The following is a 9234-nucleotide window of genomic DNA, read 5'->3' as shown; positions in this document are numbered from 1 at the left end:
TGTTGGACGGAAACCTGATCAAACTTTATTGTATGTTTACAACAAGACAAACCAGTAAGAAGCGGCGTGGCGTCGGGTCGGGGCGCCCGGCGCCGCCGGCGGGGCGGCTCACTTCCACTGGCCCTTCTCATAGTCCCACTGGGCCGAGAGCCCCTCGATGGGGTTCATCCTCATGTCCAGCATCCTCTTCATCTGCTTGGCCTGCCACTCCTCATCGAAGGTCCTGGGGCGCTCCGGGTAGACTGCAGCCAATCAGAGACACGCCCATCACATGATCGACTGCAGCCACAGACTGTGTGTACGTGTGTGTGTGTGTGTGTGTGACGTACCGTAGACGCTCTGCCACCACACCACCAGGCCAGTGAAGCCCAGGAAGAAGAAGATGCCCCCCATGACGGTTTTCCACTCGGCTGACGGCTGCCTCATCTCTGCGTACGTCTGGCAGAACTTCATCCGGTACACTGACGGGCAGGACGGATGCAGGTCAGACGTTCGACGCTCGACACACACCATCACTTACCGGCTGCTGTTGCCCCCCCCCCACTACCACCACCAACTACCCGGTGTGAACGGGGCTGCAATCAGAAGCTTTAGAGCACATGTGTCAAACTCAAGGCCCCAGGGCCAATTATGGCCCTCAAGAGCATTAAAGGTCTGAGTGCCTTAAAATAAATGGGTTAAAAGTGTGTTCTGACCAAATACTACATTTCCCACAATGCAAGTCTTCTCCTTTCGGCTTTTCCCTTCAGGGGTCTCCACAGCGAATCAGTTGCCTCCACCGAACCCTGTCTTCTGCATCCTCTTCTCTCACAACATTCCACAATACAGTAATAAAGGTAATTTAACTTTGTCAAAAACAGTTAATCTTTAACAATTTCAATATTCCAGCTGGTTAAAATGACTAATCCAGCTGGTCGAAGTCAATATTCCACCTGGTTAACGTTAATATTCCATCTGGTTAAAGTTACTAATCCAGCTAGTTAAAATTGATATTTCATCTGGTTAAAGTTACTAATCCAGCTTGTTAAAGTTACTAATCCATCTGGTTAACGTTAATATTCCAGGTGGTTAAAGCTACTAATCCAGCTGGTTAAAGTTACTAATCCAGCTGGTTAACGTTAATATTCCAGCTGGTTAAAGTTACTAATCCAGCTAGTTAAAATTGATATTCCATCTGGTTAAAGTTACTAATCCAGCTGGTTAAAATTAATAATCCAGCTGGTTAAAGTGACTAATCTAGTTAAAATTGATATTCCATCTGGTTAAATTTAATATTCCAGCTGGTTAATGTTAATATTCCAGATGGTTAAAGTTACTAATCCAGCTAGTTAAAATTGATATTTCATCTGGTTAAAGTTACTAATCCAGCTTGTTAAAGTTACTAATCCATCTGGTTAACGTTAATATTCCAGCTGGTTAAAGCTACTAATCCAGCTGGTTAAAGTTACTAATCCAGCTGGTTAACGTTAATATTCAAGATGGTTAAAGTTACTAATCCAGCTAGTTAAAATTGATATTCCATCTGGTTAAAGTTACTAATCAAGCTGGTTAAAATTAATAATCCAGCTGGTTAAAGTGAATAATCTAGTTAAAATTGATATTCCATCTGGTTAAATTTAATATTCCAGCTGGTTAATGTTAATATTCCAGATGGTTAAAGTTACTAATCCAGCTAGTTAAAATTGATATTTCATCTGGTTAAAGTTACTAATCCAGCTTGTTAAAGTTACTAATCCATCTGGTTAACGTTAATATTCCAGGTGGTTAAAGCTACTAATCCAGCTGGTTAAAGTTACTAATCCAGCTGGTTAACGTTAATATTCCAGCTGGTTAAAGTTACTAATCCAGCTAGTTAAAATTGATATTCCATCTGGTTAAAGTTACTAATCCATCTGGTTAAAATTAATAATCCAGCTGGTTAAAGTGACTAATCTAGTTAAAATTGATATTCCATCTGGTTAAATTTAATATTCCAGCTGGTTAATGTTAATATTCCAGATGGTTAAAGTTACTAATCCAGCTAGTTAAAATTGATATTTCATCTGGTTAAAGTTACTAATCCAGCTTGTTAAAGTTACTAATCCATCTGGTTAACGTTAATATTCCAGCTGGTTAAAGTGAATAATCCAGCAGGTTAAAGTTACTAATCCAGCTGGTTAGTACAGTGGTCCCTTGTTACTCATGGTTAATGTGTTCCAGGACCATCCATGAAAAGCGAAAATCTGTGATATAGCAACCAAATATTTATTTTATTATTCATTTAATCGTTTCTGACCCCCCCCACACTGACATTAAACCACCCTCCATCTGTGTTACCTTTTCCCACACTCTGATGGACTGTTTAAAGCACTTTTGTAAACTTGCAGGAGGAACCGTGAGTCTGAGAAAGCAGTGCACTTACAGATGCTGTCAGCCAATAGCATGCGAGAACGGTATCACATGACTTCATGGGTGACACTTGCTCCTCACCTCTCGCTCTCTCCCTTGTCCTCGATGAGATGAAACGTACATCTTATCGAGATCAATATATATATAATGTAATAATATTATATATCTAATTTAAAAAATACACAATGTAGTGAAGCCGCACATTTTGAAGCGTGAATAAACGAGGGATTAATGTATTCCAGTTAATAATCCCACTGGGGTTTGTGGGCATAGGCCAGCATCTGATTGGACGATGGATCCTGACATCTCATATCTACAGATCCTTGATGTTAAATCTTTAAACTCAGTAGTGTGACTCAGGTGTGTGTCCTTCATCCTGTGACGGGTGTGTGACCTACAGACGAGCTTCTCCTCCTTGCTCAGCTGGCCCCAGGGCCCCTTCTCCTTCTGCCTGAGGCCCTCCTCCGCCGCCGTCAGGACGTCCTTGAAGGGCTTGTCCGGGAGGGGCGTGTCCGTGCGGTCGACGTACATGGGCAGGGACAGGTCCGCCATCTCAGCCACATCTGGGGCGACAGAAACACCAGTGGAACCAGCTAAAACCAGTGTCCTCCCAAACCAAGACCCTTCTAGCTACATCAGTCAACATCGCCACCTGCTGGTAGGAGGCCATGTCAGACCAGAGCGTCCTACCAGGAATCAATCCACCTACTGTACTGTACATTAGAACAACTTCCTGACATGAAACAACCAGGACCACATTCAGAGCCAACAGATTCTGAGATGTCCCCCCAGAACCCAGGAGACTCAAAGCCCCTGGTTTGACGTTAGCAGATGTTAGCTCGTCAGCTAACGCCCAGACACCTCTGAGAAACACCCGTGTGGCAGTGACAATGTCACGCTACCATGACCGTGGCTCGCCATCCTCGCGCCGCTGGTGCTAAACGCCACTGACGCACGCGCCGCCATGACGCGTCCCAGGCGTCCTGCGGTCCACCGGAGCATCTGTGGACAGGTGAGAGCAGACGGGGAGGTCAAAGGTTAACGTCCATTATTATTATGATTTACAATATATAATATACAATATTTTATGTGTTATTATATGTTATATACAGATATTTTTGTATAATATATAACAAAGAATATATATAATATTATATATAAACATACCGGTATATAAATATATACAGGTAGTCCTCAACCTTCAAACACAATATTCATAAGTTGTTATTTATTAAATTTCTATCATCTCCATCTGAGGTCATTCAAATTTCATAACTCCTTTAAATACTAAAGTAATGTCATTACTACTCTAAATACTACAGTAATGTCATTACTACTCTAAATACTACAGTAATGTCATTACTACTCTAAATACTACAGTAATGTCATTACTACTCTAAATACTAAAGTTCTATTCCCTCACACGGATCAGAAACAATTACAGGACATTAAAACAACACAGAACTAGAACCAAGGCAGTCACAGACTGCAACATCCCGCGACACCCCTGAATTCAAAATTTTACCCTTACCTGCATAGGTCAAAGATCAAAGTTAGTGCTCTGACCTACTTTCATAAATCAAAGCCCCAGCTTTGATCTACGGTCTTACACTGACCTTCTCCTTCATCTTTCTATAATCGGTTCCTGAGTGTACGAAAATATAATTTTTTATTTTTATATAAAACCAATTATAGTTCAAAGAAGCTGCAAACAACAACAAAACAAAAACACTTGCAGCTTCTTTAAGTTGCAGTTTGTTTGTTTCATAAGACAAAACAAATTACAGTTGAAAGAAGCTGCAAACATTCGTTTGTGCAGCGACACAAACGAATGTTTGCAGCTTCTTTCAACTGTAATTTGTTCATTTTACGAACCCTTTTAAGACTAATGAGGGGGATAAATTCAGCTGCTGCTGCCTTCAGGGCCCGTCGGAAGTAATTCCACCTTGACTTGAAGTCACGGCTTAGGGAGCTTGTTTTCAGGACCAACTGACAGTAACTCTAAATAAAGGTAGTGGTGCTGAATCTGTCTATTATTTTCCAAAGCAGATTTTATAGCCGGCGTGTCGACAGAGACGGTAATTCAACTGTTTTTTATTTTTTATTTTTCCACTAGACCTGCTTGTGTTGACATGTGCAACAACTGTGGTTGAGGATGAAATGCAGCCCCATGTGAGGCGGTTCGGTGGACGTTTTGGTGTATTTATGGCTCATTTAGAGGCAGCAGCCTCAGCGCTGGGGGGTCATTAAGGCAGGAGGGACTGATGGAGCCGGGATGTTGTAGGTTCATTATGTTTAAAGGCTAAAAACCCCCCCTCAGATCGTCTAGTGATGTCTGATGAAGATCTGAAGGAGTGTCTGTCTGGACCCCCCATGAGGTAACACACGTTTACAGGTGTGTGTGTGTGTGTGTGTGTGTGGTCGGCTACAGAAGTACACACACACACACACATATACAGAATGTTAAAATGGTGGAACCTGGCTCTTATTCAACATCAGCGGGGTGGGGGGGGGTGACCATCTCAGAGGGACAGACGTCATTAATAAAATCACACGAGATAAAAGTCTGAGTGACTGTAATTAATTCTAACAACAGGTTCTGGACGCCGCCCCCACCGGACCAAAGTCAACCTGGAACTGCATGCAGCCCTGTTCCAGCAGCAGCAGATGCTTTTATTTTGGTAGACTGCCCCCCCCCCCAGGTGAACTCTGTCTTGGTCCTGACACTAACACGGCTCCATGGAACATGGCTTCTGTCGTTCTGGTCTGGACGTCCAGCACCAGCCCTGTAGGCTCAGAGGAGGGGGGTGGGGGGGTCTAGTGTCACATGCACCCCCCCCCCAGCCCCCCCACCACCACCAAACACCACGGGTACTCACGGTCGGTCCACGGAGCGAGCTGCAGGATCACACAGAGGAGCTGTTGGATGTGAAGCTTCGGGTCTGTCGTTCCTTCTGGGTTCTTATCAGAAAACGACTCCAAACAGGAAGCAGGTGGGCGGGGCCGGATCAGAGAGGGGGGGGGCTTGGAGAACAGGCAGGCCCGCCAGTCCTGGTAAACAATCAGATGAACATGTGACCCACAGAGAGCAGATCCTCGGTGGAGGAATGAGGTCCGTGCAAGGGGGGGGTGGTGTCACTTCTGGACCCTTGTGAGACTGGATTTCATGCTGGGGGGGGGGCAGAGCCCACTGCGCCTGTGTGGGATTCACCCCAACTCACACTTACACCAGTTGGCAGGGTTCTGATTGGTCCTGAGGCCAGACGCTGACTTCCTGTTTGTGGTATGTAGCACACAGGCAGCCAATGGTTAACAGGTCGGGGTGAGGGGGGCGGAGACTCCCCGGGTCGGGTGAGGACAGGCCTCGTCGTGGTGAACCCGCCCTGCCTCCGGTTTCCTCGTACGCTATAAAAAGTTATGCAGGATCATGAAATAAAAGCATTTTAATGACGCATAAAGTTCACATTTCAAGTTCAACAATGATTTTTAAGGAGAACTGTAACTGTTATGTGTAACAGTAACTAACAGTAACTAACAGTAACTAACAGTAACTAACAGTAACTAACAGTAACTAACAGTAACTAAACATTATTTGTGAATAAACACAAGGTCCTTTTATATTCTAATGAGTTCACGTGCTTTTAATGTGGTGGGACATTTCATGTTTGACACGTTCTACCGGTGCAAAAACATTCAATACGACCTTTTACTGTAAACAGAGGATTATTATATGATCCAGAAACATTTGATCAACAGTCACGACTAATGAAGCTTCTTATTTTAACTACATGCACAGAGAAACGGCTCCAGAAACCAAAGATCACATGGTTTAGTTAAATCCCTCCACAACAAAAGTCCCTCAGCACTGAATCTTTACTGTCTGTTGAGCGGAGGGACGTGAACCAGATACAGACTGTACGGATCAATCGGCATCTGTCCAGTCTGCAGTCTGGAGGAAGACACCATTTATTATCTATTATTAATTATCTATTATTATTGATCTGCTATTATTGATCTATTATTACATCCCGCTTCAAAGCGGTGATGTATTGTAATTGTCAGTGTTCGTGTGTTCGTCCGTTTGTCCACCAAATATCTCCACAGATAGAAAGATGAAACAAAAACATCACTCAGGCAGCAAAGGGGATGAAGATGAGATGATGAACTTGACCTTCAGAAAACTAGGTCAAGGTCAGATTTAAACTTTTGTACACTCAGGAACCGGGTAAGACAGAAAGACGAGGGAGAAGGCCAGTGTAAGACCGTAGATCAAAGATAGTGCTTTGATCAACGACAATAGATCGGAGCGCCAGCTTTGATCTTTGACCTATGCAAGTAGGTCAAGGTAAAATTTTGAATTCAGGGGTGTCGCGGGATGTTGCAGTCTGTGACTGCGTTGTTTAAATTAAAGTTGTGATGCAAGATTTCTAAAATTCTTCTCAGATTTAAAGTGTTTTATTAATGTTTTATTAATATAGTTTTATGAATACGTACTAAGATTTACATTCATGTCGTGCTGCAGCGAATAGATCAACTAAATATACAGATACATAGATTGAGTGATCGACTGATTTATTGATTGATTGATTGATTGATTGATTGATTGATTGATTGATTGATTGATTGATAAAAAGCACCCATATGACACAGCAGGGAGGGTACTGCACAGACGACACACACTTTAAAGGACATTTCTGATTTTCTACATTTTCGACTGGTTCTGATTTCATGTCCCCAACAGATTAGAGTAGATTTGGGACAGTCGGTATGAATGAGGGTGTTTGCTATAATTTTTTTGAAGAACCGACGATAATGTTTCCATGATGCACAAACTAGCGATTTAGCAATTGTTGCTGGTCTTCTAAACCCACCCGGGAACCCTGAGTGTCCACTAGATGGCAGCATGCAGCAGCACATGAATAAACACCAGTGTGTGTGATCCTGTCTCTAATGAGTGTGTGTGATAATGCAGACCAGGTGAAACCGACTGAGATAGCCAATCAGAGGAGGAGTAAGGTGTGTCATGGCGTCGCCATAGTAGAATTAGCTTTCAGGGGTGTCAACAAGGGCGTCTGGAGCCCTGATTGGTCCAGACAGGAACTTTGTATCACAGCAAACCTTTTAGTTTTGCGAACACAGATGTGTCAGCGCTAGCCGCTGATGCTCTGCCCAGCTGCTAGCGCTAGGGGGTGTGAAGGGGGGGTTCAGTTTTCATCTCTGGAAACAGGATTTGTGTGCAGCACATTTTCCAGAGACGCGTCCAGCAGAGACCTCACGAGCCATTCAGTGAAGCGTTCACATCCCAAAAAGACATGTGGTCTGGGTGCTTCTATGAACATGAGGTGGAGACTCATCCCCCCAAACTGCCTCCTTTGCCACCCCACTGTGACCCGGCCGCCCTGTCCTGACCCAGTAGAGTTAGAGGTGTTTGTTTTGCCCACCTGTCAATGTCCCCCTCTCTAAATGGCAGATCTCGCCTCGCCGCCCCGCCCTGCCCTGTTCTGCCCTGCCCTGCCCTGCCCTGCCCCACCCAGCCCCGACACGTGTCCCTGCCCTCGTCTTCATCGGTGCAGATGAACTCTTCATCGCCGTGCTTCTTATTGCCGTTTGGACGTCTCGTTCGCCTCTTCGTCTGTGGTGGACAGAACCGCTGACCCAGCTGAGGGGAACCACAGGATGAGGAGGAGAATGCGTCGTCCTACACACAATCTACGTGACCTACTGGGTCTCTGCAGCGTTCTCCACCCTCTGGTCCACCTGGTTCTGGTTGCGTTAGCATTGAGCAGATCCGTCTCAGGGTCCTGCAGGTCATCCGTGGGGATCCGGAGGTTTTTCAAGGCCACGTTCTAAATGTTCTGGGGGTTGCACATGTTCAGAATTCCTTCACTGGAAGGCCTTCAACACATCCAAGCTCCTGTGTCAGATACTGGCGTCCGTCCACATGTCCACAAGAGACCGAGGCACTGTTCTGGATCAATCCAGGACAGCCTGAGCTCAGCAGCTGTCCGTCTCCAGAGTCACGTCACATGTAATGAACCTCAGAGCAGCTGCACACAAGACCTGTGCTAGCTTAGCTGTTAGCCGTTAGCTAGTTAGCCAGTTCCTTATCCACAAGTTTAAGGTCAGTCCTCTCTGGACAACCAGGATGAAGCGGATGAAGCGGCAGCAGCTGACATCCGACCGCGGCCAACGGATGAATCACCTCAGCTTCTCACTTCTTGCTTCTTCAAACCAGAAACACAATCATTTAAATGAGGCTTCCACCTGAAACCAACGGGAGTCATCCTGGGTTCTGCTGTTCTCTTCTGGAATGTTAGGAAGGAACATAGATTATCTTAGAGGATTTAAAGTGTCTAAATCCTGAATTCATTTTGAAACACAAATTCTTCCTGATCATAACTTTGGATTCATTTCCAGGAACCAGAAGTCTCTGTAGATGCTAAACAATATTCAGTTGTATTTGATTTTAATAGATGTTGGTACCTCGATGGACGCCTGACCACATGGAACACACCAACCTCTGATGCAGATGTGATGAGTACTGAGGGTTTTAATGGGACATTTGTCTCCTGCTTAAGAGACCAACTGGCTGATGTTCTGTCGTTTCGGAGGACACATCTGATCAGACCCAGATGGATTGTTCTCCACTGCTGACTGAACACACACACGCTAAATAAACCCACACACCATGACTGTTACATAAGAGCAGAGGAACGGACCTGGACCTTCAGCCTCTGGTTCCTTCACAACCTGTTAAAGGTTCTGAGGTCCAAGACTCCCCAAAGCTTTGGTAGAGATTGAGTTATCAACAGCCAGAGATTCTGGCAGTAAAAACTGGAATAAGAA

The 9234-nt window shown here is 44.7% G+C and overlaps 1 protein-coding gene across 1 annotated transcript; it reads right to left on the bottom strand.

The window, feature by feature from the left end:
• Positions 1 to 2: 2 nt before the first annotated feature.
• Positions 3 to 5428, bottom strand: cox4i2 (cytochrome c oxidase subunit 4I2). Its single transcript, XM_068327037.1, has 5 exons — positions 5268 to 5428; positions 3291 to 3390; positions 2787 to 2951; positions 330 to 461; positions 3 to 242 (listed from the first exon to the last, which is right to left on the bottom strand). Exons 2-5 carry the CDS (start codon positions 3388 to 3390, stop codon positions 109 to 111), a joined length of 531 nt encoding a protein of 176 aa, XP_068183138.1. The 5' UTR covers positions 5268 to 5428; the 3' UTR covers positions 3 to 108.
• Between the last annotated feature and the right edge of the window lie 3806 nt (positions 5429 to 9234).

This window comes from Antennarius striatus, chromosome 2 (genome assembly GCF_040054535.1).
Source record: "Antennarius striatus isolate MH-2024 chromosome 2, ASM4005453v1, whole genome shotgun sequence".
Lineage (NCBI taxonomy): Eukaryota > Metazoa > Chordata > Actinopteri > Lophiiformes > Antennariidae > Antennarius > Antennarius striatus.
Note: the sequence above shows the minus strand (reverse complement) of the source record. Positions and strands in the feature narration are given on the sequence as shown.

Bases quoted from the DNA above. Each gene is read 5' to 3' on its own strand.
- cox4i2 (XM_068327037.1), bottom strand. From the start codon at position 3,390: ATGCTCCGGTGGACCGCAGGACGCCTGGGACGCGTCATGGCGGCGCGT. The intron at 2,952-3,290 runs GTAGCGTGACAT...CTGTCGCCCCAG, and splicing joins GATGGCGAGCCACGGTCATG to ATGTGGCTGAGATGGCGGAC. The intron at 462-2,786 runs GTAGGTCACACA...CCTGCCCGTCAG, and splicing joins CAAGGAGGAGAAGCTCGTCT to TGTACCGGATGAAGTTCTGC.